The sequence below is a fragment of the Mustela lutreola genome, chromosome 4, assembly GCF_030435805.1.
Source record: "Mustela lutreola isolate mMusLut2 chromosome 4, mMusLut2.pri, whole genome shotgun sequence".
NCBI classification, from domain to species: domain Eukaryota; kingdom Metazoa; phylum Chordata; class Mammalia; order Carnivora; family Mustelidae; genus Mustela; species Mustela lutreola.
This window is the reverse complement of record NC_081293.1, coordinates 9,464,507-9,492,351: the sequence shown is the minus strand read 5'-3', so window position 1 is coordinate 9,492,351 and position 27,845 is coordinate 9,464,507. Positions and strand designations below refer to the sequence as shown.

At 39.1% G+C, this 27,845-nt stretch overlaps 1 protein-coding gene across 9 annotated transcripts in view; it reads right to left on the bottom strand.

Annotated features, from left to right (window-relative positions):
* The window catches only part of ATE1 (arginyltransferase 1), a 173,496-nt gene that overhangs the window by 95,029 nt on the left and 50,622 nt on the right, over positions 1–27,845 (bottom strand). For all 9 annotated transcript variants that reach the window (XM_059172993.1, XM_059172992.1, XM_059172997.1 and 6 more), the window contains one exon: positions 2,544–2,725. In XM_059172993.1, the coding sequence (XP_059028976.1) occupies positions 2,544–2,725 (182 nt within the window). The remainder of the gene's footprint in view (positions 1–2,543; positions 2,726–27,845) is intronic.

The window sequence follows — 27,845 nt, the reverse complement described above, 5'->3', positions numbered from 1 at the left end:
CCTTGGCCTTCGAAGTGGGTTGGTATCACACGTAGATAAAAATCGAACCTCCCGACCATGACCTATCAAGCGCAGCTCCCTCAGCCCCTCCTCACCAGCGCCTCCTGCATCTCTGCCCTCCCTGCCCAGCTCCTGTCTATATCCTACCCCCATCCCAGCACGACCACCTCAGATGCTGCACTACCCATACTGCTACCCTTTGATTTTTATTTACACACTTGGGTGTTCTATTTTTTTCCTTGCCTCCTCAAATGTCACCGGTCCAGAGAGGTCTTTCCTGACCACCCTATATAAGAAGGAATCATGCCTACCACTGTGGTTTTATTTTTGTCACAGTATAATGGAGTATTTAAAATTATGTTGGCTTCTAATTTACTGTCTGCTTTGACAAAACTGGAAACCCTTACTCATTTCTATGAAATGTGTCCAGGATACATAGGTTCTTATCAAATAAACATCTATTAAACAAGTTAGTTTATTTCTAAAATGTATCTTGCTAACAAAACATGCCATGCTCATGATCCCTAATTCAAACATTTTTTTAAACCTACAGACTAGGTTATATAAAAATCTGTATTGATTACAGATTAAAATATAAAAACCATATTCACTGTATAATTGCTTAAGAAATTAAAGAAATGGGGGCGCCTGGGTGGCTCAGTGGGTTAAGTCTCTGCCTTCGGCTCAGGTCATGATCCCAGGTTCCTGGGAACGAGCCCCACATCGGGCTCTCTGCTCAGCAGGGAGCCTGCTTCCTCCTCTCTCTCTGCCTGCTTCTCTGCCTACTTGTGATCTCTGCCTGTCAAATTAATTAATTAATTAATTAAAGAAATGGAGGGAAACTAGCTAAACAAATTTCACTGAAATACACTATAATCAATAACAGAACTGGCAATTTATAGCCTATTCGCCCCAATCTTGCTTGGAAATATCAATCTCCTGGCTGCCTTTCCTCTTCTAGAAAACTTAGCAACTCATATTCTCAAGGACGCTAAAAGAAAATGACAGGACTATAATGCAGAGGCAATAGTTTTCAGGTTCCCAGGCTCCTCTGCTGCTTCCTCAAAGCTCTCCAGCTCTAGAATTTCAACAGACATACCAAAGCAATAAAAAAACTCTCAGTAATTTTGCTGGGAATTGTATATATACTATCTCAAATGCAGGAGGATTTCAATATCCCTTGGTTTATTGAGATATGAAGTGATATGTCATATACAGGTTGAGATTCACTATGTGGTTATATAAATATTCTCAATATTTACCTGAGAAGTCTAAAAAAATCCAAGGATACACACTGTAAAGTGACAGATATAAAAACAAAACAAGAAGGAAAATGGCAATACTTTCAAAGTGTTCGCTGATTTTTCTTCAAAGAAAAAGTATCTTTTCTGAAATACACATTTCTAAAGTTACAAACTGTAAATGCTTCAATGCGTCAGTTCCAATATCATTGATGTCATAAGTGTCACGAATATTCTTAATTAGTATATACACAAATGCAATTAAATACATAAGAAAAATTATTACAGAGTCCAGTTATAAACACTGTCTAATTGTGAATCTGCTCTAACGTGGCATTAGGAGACATGTCAGGTTGAAAATACCTAGATGGGGAATTTTTCTTTATATTACAGACCACTGAAACACACAAAAGCAATCATGGGCCACCAGATTTTTTACAAAAATCAAATGGAAATTAAAGAAAAATACCAATTCTTCCACTTTTATAATTCAGAAAAAAGCACATACACAACAAATAAATAATCTCAAAATACATCTTCCCAAGATGTGAGAATGTGACCACTGCAAGGAGACTGAAAAACGAGAAAACAATGACACCATGAGAAAGAAAGAGTCTCAAGGTCCCAGACATGCAACAGAAAAATACTTTTCAATCCTCCTTTCCTTCTCTACCACATATACATGCAGACAATAAGGAATAAAAATAGAACAAGTATTTTTCAAAGAATAAGGCCCTAATCTTTTTACCATGAGGGTAATGCAAGATATCTCTGCTATGCTGTGTATATTTGCAGTCATGGACATAAGAGAAATAATCTTTTGATGAGATCCACGGAATTAAGTGGACAGTTAGGGCCTTCTAGTCCTGTTCTATATACTTTCTATCATTATATATCTTTCCAAAAGACTCACATCACTTACACGAGATTCATTTAACCTTTAATCATGAAAAAAATATATACAACAATGACAAAAATATGTAAATACTATAATATTTAAGGAACATTAAATTGTTCTTGATAGAGGGGCTTAAATAAAGGCACAAACAAAAAAGCACCCCACAAATACAGTGACTTGTCCTATCTTAGACAAGATGATAACTTAAAAAGCTAGGGAATTACCATCAGACATTGGCCTCAGTTCTAAAAGCAGTATGCTAAACACCACTATATAACAGACTACTATAGCAACAAATATGCACCGTCATATAGGATTTCTGCCGTTACATGATGAACACTAATCAAATGAGGAATTATCTGAAGTTCCACCTGACCCATTACCGCTGTCAAAACTAATCTTACCGTAGTGCGGAGTAGACACCCAAAGACAGGAACGAATAATCAGGATCATAGTACAAATAGACAGACGATACACAGTATGGAAGGATGTCAATCACTCCCACAGCAATGATTCTTCCATCAAGCCAGTACTGCTGGTGAAAGGAACCATAACCACAATCCGGTCCGTGAGGGGGGTTCTCAGCCTGTTGAGAAAGCAGATATACACATGAACAATTTGTTTTTATCTTTATATTAAAAATCTTAATAATTACCTAATATACTTTTATTTTCCTTCGTGACTACTAAAATTTCCTGTGTTGCCATCATCCTCTACAGTCACACCCTGTCAAACTTTTTACTTGTATAGACACTGACTGAACAAAAGCATGAGAAAAAGAAATAAGCTTAAGATTTTTTTAACTTGTTTAAAAAATATAACAGTAGGAAATATAAATTTCACAGGATAAATAAATATTAAACTATATTTTTCTGTTCCACATAAAAGTTGGGAAAGAAATGGTGTACGAGTGAAGATGGAGAATATAAAAGGAGCGGGATGGGTGAGAACAGAGCTGCCCGCATGCTGCCAGCCAGGCCTGATCTGTGATGAGCCCACACTGATAAGGCATATGATCCCATTATTTTTTCTAGGTAAGAGTTCCTGCGTAAATACAAAAGGGCTATAAGACTTTCCCTTTCTGGCCTAAAGAAAGTAAAGTTATTTCCTTACCATTATCTTAAAGTAACTATAATCCCAGTGACATTTTTCATTTTAAAATTCAATATGATTTATTTTAAGGTGTATTTATTTACTTTTAGAGAGAGAGAGAAAGAGCATGTGGGGGAGTAGGAGAGACGCCGAGGGAGAAGGAGAGAATCTCAAGCAGACTCCCTGCTGACCATGGAGCCTGATGGGGGAGCTCAATCTCACAACCCAGAGACACTGTGACCCGAGCCAAACCAAGAGTACGATGCTCAACCTGACTGAGCCACCCAGGTGCCCCTTAAATTCAATCTAATTTTAAATATAACTGTTCCTAAATGAAAATCATAAAATAAAAATTATGACACATCATAAAAAAATGCTTTGCTAGAGACTAAATAGGCATGTTAGAGATTAACAATTTAAGTGAACAAATACAACAGAATATGTGTATCATTTTCATACAGCTAAAATCACAGCTAGTATGTATGGACAAAAGTAGATGAGAATGAAGAAAAATGAAATAAGTTGGTCTACTAATATTAAAACCAGAAAAAAAAAAAACACTACAAGATAGGAAATCTACTGATCAGTATCTCTCAAAACACAGGTATAAAAAACTCTCACCAAAGTATCAGTAAATCAAATCCAAAAATGTATAAAAAGAATTATATATGTAAGGGACAAGTGGGATTTATTCCAGGTACAGAAGGCTGGTTCAACATTAGAAAAATAATTTTTTTAAAAAGGCAATTAATGTATTCTATCATGAAAAGAGGCTAAAGGAAAAATCCTGTATCAATTGACCCAGAAAACACCTCTGACAAAATCTAACATCCATTCATGACTAGAAACAAACTAGGAAGAGAAAGGAATTTCATCAACTTGGTAAAGAACATATACACCAAATCTACAGCTGGCATTATACTTAATGGTGAGAAAATGGATGCTTTCCCAAGAAAATCTAGGAACAAGGCTATGATACCTCTCTTATCACTCCTATTCAACACCATAATGGAAACCCTAGGTAGTATAATAAAAAGGAAATAAAAGGTATAAAGATTAGGAAAGAAAAAAATAAAATTGTCCTTATTCACAGATGACATGATTTATCATGTAGAAAATCCAGAGAATCAGTAATAAAAAATGGAAATAATAAGCAATTATAGCAAGGTCACAGGATACTGAGTCAATAATCTAAAGAAATTTGCTTTACTATTTACTAGCTATATTATACTTATACTTACTATTTACTATTTACTAGCTATAACTAGAATTTGAACTTAACCCAATACCATTTATAAAACCAAAAAAATTACATGTCTAAGTAAAAATCCAACAAAATATGTATAGACTATATATGCAGAAAATTCTGACAGAAGGAATCAAAGAAGAGGTTAGCTAAATTGAAAAATATTATATGCTCATAGATTGGAAGACTCATTCTTCCCAAGCTGGTTCACAGATTTAATATGATCCCAATCCAAATCTCGCACGCTATTTTGTGGATATCAACAAATTTATCTAACATTTATATAAAAAGGCAGAAGACCCAGAATAGCCAACATAAATACAGAAGAACCAAGTTTAAGGTCTGATACTACCTGATATCAAGACTTACAATAAAGTTGGGGCGCCAGAGTGGCACAGTCGGTTAACAGACCAACTTTTGGTGTCTGTCTGCTCAGGTCATGATCTCAGGGTCATGAGACAGAGCCCTGTCCAGGCTGGGCTCTGCACTCAGTGCAGAGTCTGTCTGAGATTCTCTCTCCTTTTTCTTCTCCCTGCCCCTCCTGCTTGTATATTCTTTCTCTCTCTAAAATAAATAAATCTTTAAAAAAAAGACTCACCAATAAAGCAATGAAGCTACAATAGTCAAGACAGGGTGATCCTGGTGAAAAAACAGGTAAGTAGAACAGTGTAACAGAACAGAGAGCACAGAAATAGACCCACATAGGTATGGGTGACTGACCTCTGACAAAGAAGCAAAGACAGTTCAACAGAGAAAGGACAGTCTTTACAACAAATGATGCTGTAATAACTGATACCCAAATACAAAAAAATCTAAATCTAGACACAGACCTTACGTCTTTCAAAAATATTAGCTCAAAATGCACCATAAGCGTGAATGTAAAATGCAAAACTATAAAACTTCTAGATGATAACACAGGAGAAAATCTAGGTGACCTTGGGTTTTGCAATGAGTTTTCAGAGATGATGCCGGAAGTACAATCCATGAAAGATATAACTGGCAAGATGTCCTTCATTAACATTAAAAACTGCTTTGGAAAACACACTATTAGAAGAATAAAAAGTGAAGCTACTAACTGGAGAAAGCTGCGACACATGTATTGGATAAAGGACTGGTATTCAAGAAAAGAAAGACTCTTAAAATTCAATAGTAAAAAAACCAACAGCCCAGGGGCGCCTGGGTGGCTCAGTGGGTTAAAAAGCCTCTGCCTTCGGCTCCGGTCATGATCCCAGGGTCCTGGGATTAAGCCCTGCATCGGGCTCTCTGCTTAGCAGGGAGCCTGCTTCTTCCTCTCCCTCTCTCTCTCTCTCTCTCTCTGCCTGCCTCTCTGCCAACTTGTGATCTCTATCTGTCAAATAAATAAATAAAATCTTAAAAAAAAAAAAACCCTTTTAAAAAAAAAACCAACAGCCCGATTAAAAACTGAACAAAGTACCTGAGCAAACACCTCTTCAAAGGAGAGGTACAGGTGGCAAATAAGCATTTGAAAAGATGCTCGACATCATTTGTTAAGGAATGGAAAAGAAAAACAATGAGGAAAAGAAAAACAACTATTGGACTGGCTGAAATCCAAAAACCTGAGTATTAAATACTGGCCAGGATGCAGGACAAAAGGAACCCCCCTTCCCTAATAATGGAATGTCAAATGGTACAGACACTTTGCAGAGGATGGTTTGGGAGTTTCTGACTGAACTAGAGATGGAGTTACCATATAAAACAACAACCACATCTGTGGTATTTATCCAGTTTGTCTGAAAACTCAGATCACACAAAAACCCAAAAGCCTGCATGCAAATGTTCGTAAGAATTTTATTCATAATTACCCAAGCTGAAAGCAAATAAGATATCCTTCAGTAGGTGACAGACAAATCATGGTACAGGGAATACTATTCATCGATCGAAAGAAATGAACTATCAAGTCACAAACACACAAAATGAAGAAACCTTAAGTACATGCTAAGCGAAATAGGACAGTCTGCAAATGCTGCCCACATACATTCCAAATATATCCTGTAAAAGGCAAAACTACAGAGACAGCAAAACGATCGGTGGTGGCCATGAGTGCGCAGGGTGAGCAGCTGAAGCACAGGGACTCACAGGGTGACACTGTTCTCTCTGATTCTGTCCTGGTGGACATGTGACATCATGCTAGTAGCAAAATTCAGAACTGTATGACCCAAAGAGTGAGCCCTGATGGATGCAAACCAAAGAAAATCATTCAGGAGGTGAAGGGATCCCAGGAAGGAACAGAAACATGACAAGAGACTCTAACTGTATCACCAATGTAAGCAGTGGCTCTTTACATTCACATTCATGTTCATGTTCATTACAAATGTCTGCAAGGGGCTGGGAGGGGAAAGGCGCTGGCCTCAGTAACCTTTGGGTCCAGAACAATGAGGGCAAAAGTAAATCTGCCATAAGCACTGTATTCTGCCTGATAAAGCTGTTTTACATGAGACTAGGGGTTAACAATTGATACATTGATAACACTGATACACGTGTACTATAAACGGATGGAGGTTTCTCACTATTGGAAGTGGGAATTTACAGATAAGTGAATAAAGTCCACAGGGTAATAGATTAGAATTGGGGACAGGAGTCCCCCCTATATTAAGCTAAACTGTTTAGGGATGCCTGGGTACCTCAGCTGGTTAAATGCTTTCAGTCATGATCCCAGGGTCCTGATATCCCAGGGTCATGGGATCAAGTCCCACATCGGGCTCTCTGCTCAGCCGGGAACCTGCTTCTCCCTCTGACTCTGCCTGCTGCTCTACCTACTTTTGCTCTCTCTCTCTCTGTCAAATAAATAAACAAAATCTTAAAAGAAACTGTTTATTAGCCTAATATAGAGGAGATGGTTTCATACAGAAATATGTATAGGCGTGTATATATCAAAGATATGTTCATACAATAATAGTACGCATATATTATTTCTTTACTCGGTCAGATGAGAAGGCCTAAGGAAATGACACCTTAGTAGCAACAAGCACGCACGCCTAGTACCCAGATCTTGGCTTCCCCATTCTGTAGTAAAAGAACAAGTCTTTTTGGGAAATGGCTGATTCTAGGTCTGGGACAGGAAATAATATAAGCCTGGCTCATCTTTTGAATGATTTCTTTATTTCAGAGACAGAGCAAGCAAGCAAGTGGGAGGAAGGGCAGGGGGAGAGAGAGAGAGAATCCCAAACAGACTCCACACTGAGCAGAGGCTGACATAGGGCCCAATTCTAGGACCCTGAGATCACGACACAAGTCGAAACCAAGAACTAGACAGTCAACCAACTGAGCCACCCAGGCACCCTAAGCCTAGGTCATCTTGTAGTGTCATAAAGTAAGAAAGCACTTAAAACAAAAAGAACACACTGATGGAGTTCTATGAAAGGGACAAAGGGGACAACTCAAAGAGCTCCCAATGGCCAAAGCTCGAACAATTTGAGCAACAAAATAAGGTAGGATTAGATTACAATCCAAAGTATAAAAAATATCCATGAGTCCATACTAATGTATATGACTGAAAAAATTAGGGAATGAGGGAGAAAGACAAATTTCCCATGCAGAAGAATTCCAAAGAGTTTATATAAATACTGTGCCCTAAAGGTGAGAGAGCGTAACTCCCTCCTGCAGTATGGGCTGCACACAGAATTCCCTTCCACGGAGTGCAAGTACGGGAAGAGGTTTAGGAGAGAGACTGCACAGGTGACCAAGGTCAACAACAGCAAGTGGGTTCCAGCAGTAACAGTGATTTCTAAAACTTCCACAGTTATAGTTAAAATATTGTCTGGGCAATAAATATATCTTTAAACTTTTAAGAACATCCACCAACAATAATAATGTTATTATTATTATTTGTCAAACCCCAGTTCTAGCATTCACTGTCACATATCCCTTTGCTCTTTAAAAAGCCATGATTATCTCCCTAGAAATGGATATAGTTTGAGGAGTAGAACTGGCAACAAACAGAAGCAAAAAAAAAAAAGGAAAGGATATTCGTCTGTTAAAACTATAATACCTGAACTGACTCCAATACTCTAAATTCTTAATGGCCTTGAAGTTGAATCACCTGTCTCAGAAGTCAGACTACTCCAAATATGTACACAAATTCCTATATATCACTCAATTTTATGAAAATCATCTTTTAGATATTAGCAAACTCTGAGGCTCATAGGAATGAAGCTCCTGTCTTTAAAAAGATGAGGCAGGAGAGCAACCCGGCAGTGACGAGGAACCAGAGACAAGCTGTAGTTTATGCTACAGAAGGCGGGGAGCCGGCTAATGTCAGGAAGCCTCCAAGGTAAAAACTAACTGGACAACTTTGAAATGAATTGAAATTCTTGCATAATTTCAGTTTAGCATCATTCTAGGACTCATTAAATCTAATGCGTGCATTCATTCACTAGAAATGTACTTATGAAACACACAGTATGACTTCATAAGCATTATCTCAATAAGTAAATGACCAAAAGTTTATGTTAACCCTAAATATGACTCAGCCCTGCTTGTTGAACAAGCTTGAAAACTTTTTTCCAAATTGCAACTACCTTCTTGGTGTCCAACTTTAATAATTTCATTCATTCCCTGGACCTTCCATTTAAAAACCTGCTTTCACTTACTTTACTTGTTTGTCCTCCTGTGAGTCCAGAGTCACAGCCAATGTGACTTCCCACCACTACTCCCATCTCTCGATGCATGTGGTAGTCAAGGATCTTCTCCATCTGCAGAACTCTATTTGGCCTTATAAATTACTGAGGAAAGAATGGGTCCTTCAACTATGTATTCTGACCCCCACAACATCACAGATGAGGAAACAAGAAACCCAGGAGTCAGTTCAGCAATACAATCAATGATTATTAAATCATGAAGTTGTATACTGACATACAAACTAGCCTCCCAGCCCCTAGGTCAATGCTAGTTTTATGCAATCCTAAGAAGATCCGCCAATCAAACACATTTAAACATCTTTACTTTCCAAATATCCCTAGGATATCCAAGTCAGCAGGTAAGGCAACATGAAAAACAAAGTTTTTCAATTGCATGGTTTCCAACAACTTTCTTAAAACTTGTTTTGCTGTATTCCTTTTCTTTCCAACATGTTTTCTGACAATTAAAAAATGAATGATTTCCTTTAATCTCTTGTGGGAGCTTCACTGACCCAATTTTAAAAATCAGATTTAAAAAGTGGAAAACAATTTAAGTGAAGGCAGAGAAGAAGCTATTTTCCAAAAGGTACATCTGGTTGCTTCAGCACTACTGATTAATAATGATTTGCGGTTCTCAGTTTGGCAAATCAATTAATACTTCCAAGTTTTTCAACAGGTACGTGGCAGCTGTGGGAAACGGGTTGAAGGTGAAGCTGAATTACTGATCGCCTTGGCCCTCCGTGAAGAGATGGAGCAGCCAGAACCCCCAGATCACTCCCTTCTGGCTGGGAAATGTGGAAAAAATTCAGTGCCTATCATGTTTCCAATATCATAAACTGAACTGATTTCACCAACATGCTTCATATTTGTGAACACACACACATCTGTTGAATCAGTATTACCCTTCCACCTGACATAAAACTGCCATAACAGGCTTTCCCTCAAATAAGATCCCTTAGGTCAAATTATTTAACACTAAAACATGGGAAGAATACAGAAATTTGAGGGACAGAGCGAAGGTGGTAAAAAGAGAAAAAAAAGTAAGTCGGTCTGTGAAATCAGAAATCAGCAGAACTCCTGGTTATGTCTCTCTAGTCACTGAACAACATCCTTGACATCCAGACCCACTGAACTTTCTCATGCCACAACCTGCTGGTTTTTATGAGCAGCAACTAGAGATCACATTTTTTACAAATGTGTGTATCTTCAGTTAACACAGATTTGTCACCCTCACCCCCACTAGGTCAGAAAGATCCACATCTTAAAACAGTTCCTTCTCTTAATTCTCCACGGGGCTCAGTCCCTCCGCACCCAGTCAATGACTAGTCTCTCTGTACTGACTGCCCCGAGAATCCTAGTTCAATACTTGGGACTCTCGCATTTCTTCAACCTCTTATTTCTTTAAGCTTATTAATTGTTAACAGAAGGAAATGAAATGAAATAAAGTCTATTAATTGTTAACATCCTTCAACTGTTACTTAAAAACACAGAGGGTGATACAATTACAGATGCTACAGGAAAGGAGACACTTTGGGAAAGAGAAAGTAGCAGAGGTGCGGGAAGGATGTGAACCGGCAGCTCTCACACTTCTTGGTCTCCAAATCTCTTTGCAGGACTTACTAAGCATGGCAAGGAGATTCTGCTCATTGGAGGTAAGTTCAGGAGCTACTTATTAAAACTAGTATTTTTAAATTTTAACAAATCCAAAAGACAACTGACAGAATGGGAGAGGATATTTGCCAACGACATATCAGATAAAGGGCTAGTATCCAAAATCTATACAGAGCTTAGCAAACTCAACACCCAAAGAACAAATAATCCAATCAAGAAATGGGCAGAGGACATGAACAGACATTTCAGCAAAGAAGACATCCAGATGGCCAACAGACACATGAAAAAATGCTCCATATCACTCGGCATCAGGAAAATACAAATCAAAACCACAATGAGATATCACCTCACACCAGTCAGAATGGCTAAAATGAACAAGTCAGGAAATGACAGATGCTGGCGAGGATGTGGAGAAAGGGGAACCTCCTACACCGTTGGTGGGAATGCAAGCTGGTGCAACCACTCTGGAAAACAGCATGGACGTTCCTCAAAAAGCTGAAAATAGAGTTACCCTATGACCCAGCAATGGCACTACTGGGTATTTACCCTAAAGATACAAATGTAGTGATCCAAAGGAGCACATGCACCCGAATGTTTATAGCAGCAAGGTCCACAATAGCCAAACTATGGAAAGAACCTAGATGTCCATCAACAAATGAATGAATAAAGAAGATGTGGTGTATATGTATACAATGGAATACTATGCAGCCATCAAAAGAAATGAAATCTTGCCATTTGCTACGATGTGGATGGAACTAGAGGGTATTATGCTGAGTGAAATAAGTCAATTGGAGAAAGACAACTATCGTATGATCTCCCTGATATGAGGAAGTGGAGATGCAACATGGGGGGGTTAAGGGGGTAGGAGAAGAATAAATGAGACAAGATGGGATTGGGAGGGAGACAAACCATAAGAGACTCTTAATTTCACAAAACAAAGGGTTTCTGGGGGGAGGAGGGCTGGGAGAGGGGGGTGGGGTTATGGACATTGGGGAGGATATGGGCTATGGAGAGTGCTGTGAAGTGTGTAAACCTGGTGATTCTCAGACCTGCACCCCTGGGGCTAATAATAGATTATATGTTTATCAAAAAATTTAAAAAAAAATTTTTAAAGTATGTATTTGTTATTTGCCTAAAAATAACAATGAATAACATTTGTTAAAAAATAACCACTATATTTTCCAAAACAAAACAAATATTTAGTGAGAAAAATGGCACTGATTTCCATTTCTGGAATCTCTTTAATAGTCTGGTTTGGCAGAGGATAGCTGGATCTCATACGTGCTTCTGTATTTGCTGTCACCATGCAGCCTCCGAAAAACACCCCATATACCCATAAGAGAATGAGAGAGAAAAAGGCTAATAAAATATCATTTTGACCTCAAGGATCCCTTGCGGAGGCTTCAGGGACCATCAGGAATTGCAGGACACTTTTGAGAGCACTCCCATAAATGAATTTTTAAAAATACAGGTAGTGAAGGAGGCTATGAACTGTAAGCTATAAAAAGAAAGGGCGGTCCGTACAGTGACTTGAGTCCGGGATTTGGAATTAAAGTAGCTGGAGATAAGCCCTAACTTCACTGTACACTTCCTGGCTATTTTACTTTACCAAGGCAATAACTACTTTTAAACTATCCATTTCTGCATTTTTTAAAAGTAGGCTCCATGCCCAACATGGGGCTTGAACTCAACAACTCTGAGACCAAGATTCCGGTGCTCTACCGACTGAGCCAGCCAGGTGTCCCCCCATCTCAGCATTTTTAAAACAGGAATCCTACTTCCCTTCACCCTCAAAGGTCCTTGTGAAAAACAAATGATAATGTACAAAGAAAAGCATCTTGCAGACTGTGAGCAAATCTGGGTCAGTTTTAGCTTTTCGTTTTAAGGGGTCTGAATGGCACACCCTAAAAGATTACACCTGTGAGATTACACCGGTAGCTCCTGGAACAGCATCTATTCTAATTAATAGCCGCTATCTGAATTTCACCATAAATCAGTGATGTGATCAATAATATCTAATAGTTTACCTTTCTCATGCTTGCATTTTGCACATTCTGGCTATGTGAAAGAATTAATAAGCAAAGTTATTTCTCAGAAGTTCCTCCACTGCAAGGATTTAGCTGATAACAGGAAAAAATCTAATAGAGCTCACCACTAGCTAGACAAAAGAAAAAACATCTTAAAGGCTGGGGAAGAATGGCGAGGTTTATGGATGAGTGAGCTCTGCAGTAGGACACCAAAGGTGCTCTGTAGAAATGGCATCAATATTAATAGGCCAATTTCAGCTTCTACTTAAACTGCTCCCCAAATGGGTGTATATGTACTCTAATAGTACACTTGTCTCCTGACCCATCTGCCTTCACGTACCTCATTCAGGCCTAAAAAACACTGTTAAGACTCAAAGGAACAGACAAAGGGGGAGTCATGTGCCAGGGACGAGAGGCAGAATTTATTTGTTGGGCAGACTTAACCATGGGTCCCAAGATAGTATTATCTTTGAACAGGGAAGGTCTTCAGGACCTTTAAGAAAGCAGAACCTGCACTGTCCTCCCAAGACATCCAAAAGTACCTCTCCCAGACCTCGCCTAGTTCACTCAAAATCTACAATTAGACAATTAGTGTCCTGCATTTTTTTTAAACAGCAGTTCAGGGCGCCTGGGTGGCTCAGTGGGTTAAGCTGCTGCCTTTGGCTCAGGTCATGATCTCAGGGTCCTGGGATCGAGTCCCGCGTCGGGCTCTCTGCTCAGCAGGGAGCCTGCTTCCTCCTCTCTCTCTCTCTCTCTGCCTGCCTCTCTGCCTACTTGTGATCTCTCTCTGTCAAATAAATAAATAAAATCTTTAAAAAAAAAAAAAAATAAAAAAAATAAACAGCAGTTCATGGAGGCCCCCAAAGGAAATCACTTTAAGCACCTGATTCAAAGTCTGCATTGTATTGAAAGAACTTATTTCTGCAATTGTTTTCTTTTGTTAAGTTTCACGAAACACTGAGCTGAAGTTCAGACTGATTTTATTTTGTTTAAAAAGATTTATTTACATAATATGACAGAAAGGGAGAGAGGCATAAGCTGGGGGGGTGGGGGGAAAGAGGGCAAGACATACTCCAGCAAACTCCCCGCTGGGCGTGGAGCTGAGGCAGGGCTGGCTCTCAGGACCCCAAGATCATTACCTGAGCTGAAACCAAGAGTTAGATGCTTAATTGGACACTTAACTGACTGAGCCATCCAGGCACTGCATCGGGATTTATTTCAAAAATAAAAACACAAAGATGTGCTAAACCACTCTGATATCAAAATCTACTTAATTTCTTAAAAAAGAAAACTCAAAGCTAATTTGAAAAAATATGGTCTATAATTAAGAAGTAAAGAAAACAAATTTAAGTTGGAAAATACAAATAGCAATACTCACGGTTACTACCTATCATGTAGTCTTGTATAAGTGATTTAAAAATCAAATGTGGATGCCTGGGTGGCTCAGTGGGTTAAGCCTCTGCCTTCAACTCAGATCATGATCTCAGGGTCCTGGAATCAAGCCCCACATTGGGCTCTTTGCTCAGCGGGGAGCCTGCTTCCCCCTCTCTCTCTGCCTGCCTCTCTGCCTACTTGTGATCTCTGTCAAATAAATAAATAAAATCTTTAATAAAAAATCAAATGCAACCAATTCCTAATTTGTTGGGAATTGGTTGCATTTGATTTTTTAACATCTAATTAGCATCTAATTAGTTGGCAATCGGTTCACTATAGATGGCCACCAATTTAACACACTTCCTGGCTCAGAGCTATATTATAAGGTAGATATAATGACAGTCTACCTGAAAGACTCCAGTCCTGTTTCTAGTTAGGTCCAAAAGTATGTGAAATTAAAATACTTTAAGGATCAATTCTGAGAAAATATATGGTGATTGGAGTATCCACCAAAGAACATTACACTTTCCTCTAATCAGAATCCTCTAAATGTCCAGAAAAAGGAAAACTCCATAACCGTGTACTTCCATTGACGGACACAACACTCAGATAGCTTGAGGCCCTGCTGGCTGACAACCCCTCGCCTCAAGAAGACAACTGTAGCCTTGAACTAGTTGGGAACATTACCTGATGGGTTTAGCTACCAATAGGCACTGCAATCACCACCACCAGGAAATATTTTTGTCTTTCTAGATTACTTTTTTGGAGGGCTCGTTCTGACAATAACAGAAACTGTGAGTACCCTGATTTGATATCCTGCTGGATGTCAATATTTCACAACCCAGCTTACATTATAGGGGACAAATTTATTGATCTTAGCCTTCAAAATATTCAATTATCTTAGTTAGGTATAACAAATTAAATAATGCTAATTCTGTAACAAGCCTGTACCACAATTATTAGTCTATTCAGGCTTATTCTGATATGATTATTTCCAATCACCACTTATATTCCAATTCAAAGACAACTACATTTAAATGACGTTAATAAAAGAAAGTGCGTGTACAATTTACAATATTTTCTTTCACTGTATTTTAAGCAACACTTCCTCTGTCATAAAGCATATAAAAGTTGATTTTGCTAAGTAACATACATGACTTATTTTTTATAGCCTTAGAATTAGGAAGAATTTCTATGATGTTCCTATTCACACAATTCTAATTGCCACACAGTACTTTATACTAGGTAAACTTCTAAATGCCTCGATTTTATCAGAATCCCTGAGCTGATGAAGATTAGCTGGTCATTGGAGAGGAACAAACTATACCAACTGCCTCCATTTCTGTTGATAATCTCAATAAACAACTCATTAGCATCTAACTTAACAATTTTAATCAGCTCTACTATGTCCATGACACCGATACCATGACGTCTATGTACTTCCAAATTGGGAGAAAGAAACAAATAAACAAAATTGTAAGATAAAATAAGCTAATTACAGTACATTTATATGAGGAACTATTACATCATAAATAAAAGCTATTTTTACCAAGAATTTTTAGTAACATAAACATTTCTCCAAGTCAAGTGAAGACAATATAAAATGCCATGTATGATCCCAACCAGATGAAAATTTCCCCTCTCTACATGCGTACAGCACACAAACAGACTGATGAAGATGGGAAAAAACACTGGGTACTATCAGTACAGGGTTCGTGGATGATACATACTCTTTTCTTTTATTTTTAATAAAAAATGCACTAATATATAATCAAGAGTTTTAGAGACTGAGGTTGGAGAATTATTAGTATGTGTTAAAAAGTATGTGTTAAGTATGTGTTAGTATGTGTTAAAAAGAACCACTGATACCTGAAATTTGATAAAGGCCAAAAAAATGGGTATTCTTTTTCCGTTTATTTATTTATTTATTTATTTGACAGAGATCAAAAGTAGCAGAGAGGCAGGCAGAGAGAGAGGGGGAAGCAGGCTCCCTGCTGAGCAGAAAGCCAGAGGTGGGGCTCAACCCTGACCTAAACTGAAGGCAGAGGCTTTAACCCACTGAGCCACCCAGGCGCCCCTCATTTATTTCTAGATACAATTTAGTTAACATATAGTCCATAGAGTGTATCATTAGTTTCAGGGATAGAATTTAGTGATTCAGCATGCGCAGAGAATACCCACTGCTCATTCCATCACGTGCCCTCCTTAATGCCCATCCCGCAGTCACCTCACCCTCCCTCCACCCACCGGCCCTCCAGCAACCCTCAGTTTGTTTCCTAGAGTTAAGAGTCTCTTATGGTTTAAGTGCAGTTCTGGACTGGATTATTCTAAACAACTTAGCAAACTCATCTCAACCCCTTATTAAATTGTGTGTGTGTGTGTGTGTAACTCAGTATCTGTATTTTCACAAATGTTCCTTGCACCAGCTTTACTGTTACTAATACTGGCACTAATTAATGTGCTCATGCTCTGTATGTATGGTTATCAGGCTTTTCTCTACCTGACAATGTAGCTGAGCAGTTTTGGAGGTGACCTACTGAGGAGCTCAAGCGACACTTACTGGAGCTAAGAAACGCACAAGGGCCCTCATGGTCTGAGATGCCCAGCCTGTCTTTTCTTGACTCTCGAAGACATTCCCACTGCTCCAGTTGTGCTGTTTCTCTGTCTTTTTCTCCCTCTCCACTAAGTCTGTGCCTTTGTTTTTGTTTCTGTTTGATAACCAGTAAGTTAGCCCCTCAGTGGCAGCAGGATTAGATTCGGTTTATGGTCTGTTGGGTGAATGACGTAGATCCATTCTCTGTTGAATGAGAGGAGGCAGAGGCAGAGACTCTGGTTCACGAGGGGTATTTTTTGCCTGTGTATCCGTGAGCTCAGTCAGTTAAGGAGAACAGTTCTTTGAGATCTGAACCCATGAGTTTCTGTGTTTACATGTGACCTATAGCTCAAGTTGCAGAACTGGAGCTCAGAGCTCTATGTCTGTGAATTTGTGATTCAGAAAAGTCTTTATTTCTTATTATATATGAAATATTTTCCTACCTTCAGAGAGTATTAATGGATCATAACATCACATTTCCTTATTAGAGGAGCTCTGTAAAATTGACTTATAAACATTATATAAATCAAATATTCTCCAAATACACAGAAAATAAACTCCTTACAGAAAGTACTACCTCAGAAACATTTTAAAAATAAATCAAACTGGCTTAATAATTTTTTTAAAAAGAAAAAAGGGGGGTGGCTGGATGGCTTAGTTGGTTAAGTTTCTCCCTTTGGCTCAGGTCATGATCCCGGGGTAATGGGATGGAGCCCGCAAGTGGGGCCCCTGCTCAGTGGGGAGTCCGCTCCTTCCTCTCCTTCCCTCTTCCCCCCAGTCATGTCCTCTCTATTAAGTCTTAAAAGAGAAAAAATAAATTAAAAAGCATGTCTTTCTCAGATTTATTAGTATTATGTATAATATATGAATAGATTTTTTTAAATTATGAGTTTGAGTTTGCCAAGTATTTCTGTATCCACTGAACAGTAACTCCCTCCCTCCACCTTCCCCAGCCCCTGGAACCTCTGTTCTACTTTCTGTCTCTATGAATTTGCCTACTCTAACTATTTCAGGTAAGTGGAATCACATAGTGTGTGTCTTTTTGTGACTGACTTATTTCACTTAGCATGATGTCCTCAAGGTCCATCCATGTCGTAGCCTGTGTCAGAGTCTCCCTTCTTCTTAGGGCTGAGGAATATTCCACGAGATGCCCAGACCACATTTTGTTTATCTCTTCATCTGTTCATAAACACTTGGGTTGCTTCTACCTTTTGGCTCTTGGGAACAATGCCTCTATGAATACTGGTTCAGAGTATCTGTTTGAGCCCCAATTTTCAATTTTTATGAGTATATACCTAAAAAAGAAATTGCTGGATCATATGGTAAATCAATTTTTAATTTTTTAAGGAAATGCCACTCATTTCCATAGAGGCTGCACCATTTTACATGCCTACAAGCAATGCACAAGGATTCCAACTTCTCCACATCCATGCCAACATTTATTGTTTGCTATATTTTTGATAACAGCCAACCTGATGGCTGTGAAGATGGTATCTTACACACAAATAATCTTTGACTCCCTGAAACTTAACTACTAATAGCCTAGTATTGACAGGAAACATAACTGATAAAAGAAATAGTCAATTGTTTTGTTATATGTATTATATACTATATTCTTACAATAATGTTGGAGAAAATATTAATAAAATCATAAGAGCAAATATATTTACAATACTGTTCTATTACAAAAATCCACGTATTAGTGGATCCACAGTTCAACCCACGTTGCCCAAGAGTCAACTGTACAAAATATGTTAAAATGTTAGCTAAGATCACTCAGTTTGAGGGAGCTCTTCATTTGAGATACCCTTAATTACTTTAAAAATGAAAAAGTGAGGGTTGGGGTGATAAAGGGGCCTGTCCAAGGTCACAAGACCCATTTAGATGAACAAGAAGGACCCAAACTTGGGAATTCTCAACTATTGGCGTTTTTCTCACCAGACACTGCTTCTGTGCTGGCTCACATCAGAACACAATCATAATACAGGAACATGTTCTATTTAATGTAATGGATTAAGAGGCTTCAGCAGCTTACTAAGCCAGAGGATGAATCAAGAAATGTATTTCTCAATGACATAATTCTTAGGAAATGAAATGCTTCAAGGCAAGCAAAATAGTCCACCCTAATACTCATAACTTAAACTAGAAGCACTGTGATGACAAAAATTTGAACTTTACAGAGCTTAAATCACTGAAGAATGATTTACAGTAAATGTGTTTAATAAGTGTGACAGAAATAAGAAAGGAACTTATTTTTGCATTTCTACTGCAGAATACAAAAAAATTAAAATGTTAATCTGTTGACTATTTACTTTGACATTTCCTTATATTTTTAAAACCTAATTATCCAATAAAAAGACTTCTACTGAGGCACCACAAAACCTTACAAGGAAAAGTAACAGAACCTCAAACCTCAAATTCTACAGATTAGTCAATATTTATTGAAGATGGGAGCCTGGATGGCTCAGTTGGTTAAGTGACTGCCTTCGGTTCAGGTCATGATCCTAAAGTCCCAGGATCGAGTCCCACATCAGCAGCGGGAGTCTGCTTCTCCCGCTGACCTCTCTCCTCTAATGCTCTCTCTCATTCATTCTCTCTTTCTCTCTCTCTCTCAAATAATAAATAGATAAAATCTTTTAAAAAGTTTATTGAAGACTACGACAAACACCTTAGAATCAAGAGTAACTACCTTAATGAAACTTAAATTTAACATCAGTTCAATTTGTGGCCCATTTTTCTGGTCTTTCTTACAGAGGGGGAAAGCATCCCCCCAGTGACAACCCAGCCTGATATTTTTATTTAAAACTGAATGACTGCAAACATCAAACAAGACTGACATCCCCATGGAAACTAATCCACCCCAGGATTTACCATTCAAACATTTTCGGAAGCATTCATGCACATGTAATGGGTAATGAAAACTGTCAAGGCAGATGACCTTAATTTTGAACACAGTTGAAAGATCCTTGGAGTAATGATGAGAACCGTAACTACTTGCTAAAGGAAGACTGATCTGGCAAAAAGGTACCTGGGAAAGGACTTGGATTTTAAGAAGCCTAAACTAATCTAAGCTCCACGCCAGAAACATCTTCAACAAGGAAATTTATGGCATTTTTCCTCTTTAAGGTCTGGATTTTTTATTCTAGTACTTTTTCTCTTATTCTCAGAATTTTGATATTTTTATCACAGGAGACTGGTTTCCAGAAAAAGACTTCCAGTTTATACGATTTCATTCTAAAACATAAAGTTTCAAGTAACATTGGCTCAACTGTCATGCGATACCCAGAAGCACGCTGAATTCCACCAGCACTTGCTGGGTGTGAGCCCAGGGAATACTCTTCCGACTACCATAGAAAAGATCCTTACGCCCTGCTTACCGAAGTAAATAGAGGGCAAACAGGAAATGTCTTTAGTTCAACTGATTCTTTGTCAGTGGCCTCAGCAGCCATCCCGCCCCAGCCACAAGCTCCCAAAACCCTTGAGACTTAAGGGAATGAGAAAGCAATCAAGTGATAATCCCAATGATTATCTCTTGAATTCTAAACTGGTGCCTCCACCCAACACTACTCAGCCTGATTCTACAGCACATGGGACCCAGCCTGAAAACTACAGGACTCTTCCCCAACCCACGTTAGCTAGAAAAAACAGCACCTCTCACTTGAACTCCCTTTTATCGGTAGGCACAGCCTAGCTTTCCTTTTTAAATTATTCAGTACCAACAGCAGCCTGACAACCATTCTCTGAGATTTAGCCCTCGGTCAATACCTCTGTCTGCCCTGGTCCTGGCTCTCTTCGCACAGCTGGTGCTCCCAGGCCCCAGACCAGACAGCAGATGAAAGCTCGTCTAAGTCACCCAGCTGAACCCTCTTCCCGGCTTCTCTCATAGCTCCCGGGCTATCAGATCCACAGCATCCTCCTTGTTTGGTAAAACGGCTTTAACTCCCCTTCCAAGTTTAACAGCTCAATCTTCTCCACGTCACCCCTTGACTACTACCTCTGCAAGCTCCCTTCAACTCTACAGAACCCACCTTGGTAACAGCCATTCCCTCTTCCAAATTCTGGCCACCGAAGGTATCCTGATACCTACCAGAGCCACCCCAAGCAATGATACTTCATTTGCTTGCAGATTAAAGAGATGGTTAGGTTTTTAATGGTCCTTTTTTTCCTGCTACTACATGCAGATCGCAGTCAGTGTACACAGACAGACATGCAGATCGCAGTCAGTGTACACAGACATGCAGATCGCAGTCAGTGTACGCAGACATGCAGATCGCAGTCAGTGTACACAGACATGCAGATCGCAGTCAGTGTATGCAGACATGCAGATCGCAGTCAGTGTACACAGAGGCACCCAGATGCCCACATTATTTCAGGCTGCCACAGAACTCCAAGTGAGAAGTCGCTCTCAACTTCAAAAAAAAGGTGGGAAATGGGGCGCCTGGGTGGCTCAGTGGTTTGGGCTGCTGCCTTCGGCTCGGGTCATGATCTCAGGGTCCTGGGATCGAGCCCCACATCGGGCTCTCTGCTCTGCGGGAAGCCTGCTTCCCTCTCTCTCTCTCTCTCTATCTCTGCCTGCCTCTCTGCCTACTTGTGATCTCTGTCTGTCAAATAAATAAATAAAATCTTTAAAAAAAAAAAAAGTGGGAAAGATGGTTTTACAAACTATTAAAATACACTAATGGCCAACACTTAAAATTAAGAGTATTAACAAATAGCTAATATTCCTTCAAACACATCTATTTCAATATATAACACTATCTTGGGGAATACTAAATCTGCAAACACTACACCACAACTAGGGGTTAGTAAGGAAGTAAGATACCAAGTTGAATCAGATCTTTTCTACATTTTAGAATATTAAAGGATGAAGAAATGATATATGCCTTTTTTCCCCCAGCTTTAGTTACATATGATAAAAACTCACCCATTTTAAGCGTTAATTTTGTGATTTTTAGCAAATTTATAGAATTGTGGAATCACCACCACAATCAAATTTGGGATTATCTCTATCATCTCCAAAGCTCCTAGGAGCCCCCTATGTATGTACTTAATCCTTCACTCCTACCTATAATTACACTCATCTGCTTTCCGTCTCTCTAAATTTCCCTTTTTTGAGTAATTCATTAAAACTGAAACACAGTATGTAGCCCCCTGTGTCTGGCTTCTTTTGCGTAATGTTTTCAAGGTTCACCCACATTGTAACCTATATCACAACTGGTGCCCGTTATAGCCGAACAGTACTCCGCTGTACACACAGACGTTTATCCACTCACCAGCTGACGGACATTTCAATTGTTCCCAGCTTCTGGCCATTATGAATAATGTTACTATGAACATTCACATCCAAGTCTTTGGACGTCTATTTTTCATTTTGCTTGGATATTCCTGTATTTTGGGGTCAAACAGTAACCCTGTCTTTAATATTTTGAAGAAATGCAAAACCATGGCTATACCATCTTAAACGTCCCCGCAGTGACTAAGGTTGCCAATTTCTCCACATCTTGCCAACACCTGTTACTGTCTTTTGATTACAGCCATTCTCCGGGGTTTGTGGTGGTATCTCATTGTGGTTTTAATCTACATTTCCCTAATGGACGGTGAGCATCTTTTCATGAGCTTATTAACCAACTGTATGTTTTCTCTGGTGAAATACATAATCAAGTCTTTTGCCCATTTTTAAACTACATTGTCTTATTACTACTGAGCTATGAGTTCTTTCTATTATCGAGTCTAACAATTCCGTTGTGATCAGGGATGATTTTGATCCTTTCTGTTACTGAGCTCTGTATAATGGTACAGCATCTGATCTTAGTGAATGTTCCCTGTGTATTTGAAAAAATATGTCATTTGTCACTGTTGGGTACAGTGTTCAGCAGAGGTCAATGAAGTAAAATTGTGTGATAGTATTGTTCACATCTTCTGTAGTCCTCCTAATTTCTAATTCTTCTGCCAACTATGGAGAAAGTCGTCCTAGAGTCTCCACCTTCCACTGTGGACTGGACTCCTTCCCCTTTCAGTTCCGCTGGCTTTTGCTCCAGGTGTTCCTGGGCTCTATGACTGTCTCACGCTTTGGATTACTGCGTTTTTTTATGATGAACTGACCTTTTAGCTCTATGAAATGTCCCTCTTCCTTTCAGTTGCCAGCCCATGCCCTGAAGTCTGCTTTGTCAGATAAGAATATATAGCCACTCCAACTTTTTCACAATTAGCATTTGCGTGGTTTGCCTTACTCTGGCCTTTTACTTTTAAATGATCCACGTCAGCACAGTTAAGGTAGATCTTGCCTTTTTTTTTTTTTTTTTTTTTTAAATCTAATCTGACAATCTCTAACTTTTAATTAGAGTGTTCGGATAGGTACTGTCCAATAGGAGAGCCACTGGCCATATGCGGCTTCGTAAGTTCACTAAAATCTTAAAATTTTAAATTCAGATCCTAAAAAGCTCAGTATCTACTTACGACCACTAGCTATGCATGTGCTTGGGACAGTGTAGATACGGAACATGTCGACAGCAGAGTCCCGGTTCCGATCATTTATACTGAGTGCAATCAGCAGGGCTGGGCTTCCTGCTGTTTGCTGTCCGTCTCCCTTTTCTTTGTTCACCTCTCCTCCTTTCTGCCTCTCCTGAGACTGAAAACATGCTATCCTGGCCGTTATTTTCACAACTGGCTTATCAACTGGATCTCTTTGTTTCTAAGACTGCTCTAGGGCAGTGGTTTTCAAGAGGGAGTCAATTCACCCCTCTGGGACATCCGGCAGTCTAGAGACATTTTGTTTCAATTCAGGGGGAGGGTGCTCCTGGCATCTCTTAGGTAGAAGCTAGAGATGTTGCAAAGCATGACACAATGTACAGGATAGCGCCCACAAGAAAGATTTAATGGATCCAAAACGTCAGTAGTGCCAAGCTTGAGAAATCTTGCCCTTTGGTTTACAAAATACATCTCGAACTTACCACTTCACATAGTGCAAGAATCTTACAGCATTACCAGAGGTGGGGAGGAGAGACGGTGAAACAGGTGATGGGGACTAAGGAGGGCACCTGTCATCATGAGCACCAGGTGATGTGTGGAACTGCTGAACCACTATATTGTACACCTGAAACTAATATGACACTATGTGTTAACTGATTAGAATGAAAATTAAAACTTAAAAAAAAAATCTTATAGATTATTTCATTTTCTCCTTTCTACCTTGTTATTATTGCCACATATCAACAGCTGTGATGTTGTGCTCAACCAATGTACCTCTCCGGGCTCAATTTTCCTTAGAACAAACCTGGGAATATCTACCTCACAGACGCTCTATGAGAATTAAAACAACATAAGCAAAGAGCTTAGCATTGCACCCATCCACTACAGGTGCTAACATCTCAGTAAGTGACTATGATACCTACTAAATGAAGACTGTAATTGATTTGAAATGAAATCGGAAGGACATACCTTAACAGAACCTAAGCCACCTACATTCACACATGGTGAAATGTCCTACAAACATCTCTCCTGTCGCTCTCCGCCTCCGAAATGCCGACAAGACTGCACCCTACTGGACTGGCTGGCAAAGTCTGATTCGGAAGAGAATTTCAAGAATCTTTTAGCCTCTGATATATAATCCCCTTTATTTACCTACATTTAATTGAAGACATCTGTAGGTGGTGCCACACAAAATGTAATTCAGACTTAGAAATGTCAATAAAAATGTCTGTAAGGAAGAGGGCCGATGTGAACCTAGTAGGGGAGTGCACATCAGCAACCACAGAGCCACATGAAATTAGGAATATAATGGAAATATGTTGCCTGACTTGACGAGGTGATAAAAGCTCTTTTCCCATAAAGCTTAATGAGCTCTATTAGTCTTCAGCTTACAGGAATGTAAAAGGGTCAGCCCCACAGAGGGAAGTAACTGACTCTCCACACATGGCTCCATTCAAATGACAGCAGATCAAGTTACTGATGTAATTACTATAACCTGACAATTTCGTTAGATTCATGTGGCAGTTAACTGTTTAGGACTTACAACAAAGGGGCATGGCTCATTTGTACTAGTTTTGTGGACAAAGTGAAGTTTAAAGTAGTCTTCATTTTCTACTGCAAGACTCATGTATTTTATGGTCTCTACCAGATTTTTCTTTTAATCAAAATTAGGGAAGGTGTTTTGGTATTTACCATATGTGAAACTTTCCTTCTCCAGCTAAAACATGAGCGCAATGGCAAATTAAGCATTTGGGACTCCTAACACTCTCCTGCTTTGGCTTTACTTTGGCTTTCAGGCTCTGTGAGGTGGCAAAGGAACAGAATCCCGAGCTCAGTGCTGTTGAAAATTTGGGGTAGCAGCCACTAACTAACTAGGTCATCAGGAAGCCCCTGCAAAATTCCAACAGAAAGCCCTCAAAGTATATCCCAAATACTTCAAGTAAAGAAAAGCACACTGGTCATCTGTAATTTTGACTTTTTTTTTTCCTTTCCCAAGTCCATAAGCTCAGTAAGAAAAGAGATATTTAAACAAGGTAAAACACAACTCCAGATCATTAAGTGGAGAAAGCAGATCAGACAGAAATTGACAGAAACTATCACTAAAATTTGATCATACTTTCCCTCTACTTTTCACCAAAGAGAAAAGCTTTTGCACATAGATTCTCAATATTTAGCCAGATATAATTTAAAAAAATATATCTGTTCGGTATAACTCTAGCTGTACAGTTGGTAAACTCCAAGTCCTATCTATACCTGAGAGCGTCCAAAGACGAAAAAAGATGAAGATCCTGATCTTAAGTAGCTACAATCTTGCTAGAAAGACTGTTAACCATATCGAAACACAAATATCAGGCCTTGTGTGTTTTTAGCTGACCGCTGCCAAATTATGGGTAAAACCCTGTTCTCTGCAGCCTCAGCCTCACCCAGCTCAGTCATTCATTCATCCATCCATTCATTCAACAAATATTTACCCACAGCCTCCACTGTACTATTTACTATACTAAAACCAGACACACAGACGAAACAAGAAAAACAGGGTCCTCTCTCACTGGGCTTACATTTGAGAAAAGTCTATAGGTGAGGTCTATTTAGAAGGATATTTGCCCCAGGAGTGCCGCGGACAGCAAGCTCCAGCCTCCTTACTCACGCCATGTCCAGGTAAACCAATCCAGCCTAAATGTCTTCTGCTCAAACCCATTCTTCCTGGTTTCCCCTCAGAGCTCTTGCTGAAATCAGAGTCCAACCTGAGACCTTAAGCGGCATTCTCTTCACCTAAGCTCCTGCAATTTCTCCCCACCCACCTTTTTCCTACAAAACTAGATCCTGTTTGCACATCAATCAAACCTGCCTGATGTACTTCCCAAACACTGATGACAAAAGCCACCGCTAAAAACCTACCAAGGTTTCTCGTCTCCCCATTGTGGCACCTTCATGGAAAAGCAAAGGATCAAAAAATTTAACATCTTGTATGTCTTCTTTGTAACTAATTTCTGTATGCTTAAATTATTTTTAAAATGAGATTTACATGTATAACTTTACATCCTACTTCTATCACTGTTTTGTTCATCAACACTCATGAATATGTATATGCATAATCCCCATTTTAATGGCTGTCGATTCTATCCGTAATATGGCTGTCTGTACCATTATTTACTTGACCTTCTCCTACTGCTGGACATTTAGACTGTTTATAATTTTTTTTGCCATTACAAGTCATGCTATAATAAACATTTATGCAAGTTTTGTCCCCACTTCTCATTATTTCTCAGGCAGTGATTCTTAGCCTAGAATTACTGAGGCACACATCCCACAGATATGAATTTATACAGATGACCAAAGTGATTTCTCTAAAAGACAAAGTTTAAAAACATTCCATCCTATCGATCTTCCTAAGCATTCATTAGGGAAAAAAAAGCTATCTAAATAGGTAAGCAAGCATTTATCACTGTTCTTTTAAACTATACTTCTTTGATTACTTACAAGGTTAAACTCTTAAAACATTTATTACCATTGGTATTTCACCACACTATCTCATAAAATACAACCAAAAGTTATGGGAAATAAAGTAGTACATTTTAAAATTGATTCCAGGAGATCATTAAGTGTAATAACCTTATCACACCTTCCCCAAACTGCCTTCTATCTATATACGTTTTAATGAACAAAATTAAGGATTTTTTTTTTTTTAAGATTTTTTAATTTATTTGACAGAGAAAGACACAGGGAGAGAGGGATAACACGCAGGGGGAGTGAGAGGGAGAAGCAGGCTTCCCGCTGAGCAGGGAGCCAGACGTGGGGCTCGATCCCAGGACTCCAGGATCATGACCTGAGCTGAAGGCAGGCACTTAACAACTGAGCCACCCAGGCACCCCCAAAATTACGGATTTTTAACAGAAGCAAATCTTACTTCTCAATCCTTTCCTCTGTGATACTTCCCATCTTACTATACTTATAAAAATGCTTCATCAACTAAAGAGTAAATTATATAATTTCTACTGTCTTCAAATTTCTTATGGTTTGCTTTTTTTATTGTTCTTGCAATAAACTTTATTTAAAATTCTATGTGACAGGCATTATGCTCAGTGTTTGTCACACACTATTTCATTTTGTTTTAATAACCATAAAATATCACCATTTCCATTTTTAGATTAACTAAAAGATGAAATGACTTGCTCATGAGCCGACATTTCAAAGCCCATAGTCTGTCCAAACAGAGCTTTGTTTCCCCCTTGATGCTGGATTATTTAGAAAATGTAACCAAACCTGGATGGCACTCTCTGGCCTCGTCAGTTTCCCCTGGCGATCATCAAACTGGTCTCTAAGAGTACTGAATGTGCCAGACTGGGCTACACTGTATACCCATAATGCTTCAGGAATTTCGTGAACACAGTGTCACAGAAGCAGAAAAGGGAACAATTGCCTCTGTGTGTAGAGGCAGAGAAGGGCCAGACAGTGGACAAAGCGTGTAGGCTCAACCTGAAGACGGACAGGATTTGGACAAGCTGGGAACGGGGAAGGGAACCTAAAGGCAATATAAACAGAAGCAGAAGGAAGAACCAAGGGAAGGCAGAGAAGAGCATCTTACTGTGTGCGGCTGCAGTGCAGCCCAAGAGAAAAATACGAAATATTGCTAAGGTTTGAGTAGCACTTGATTTACT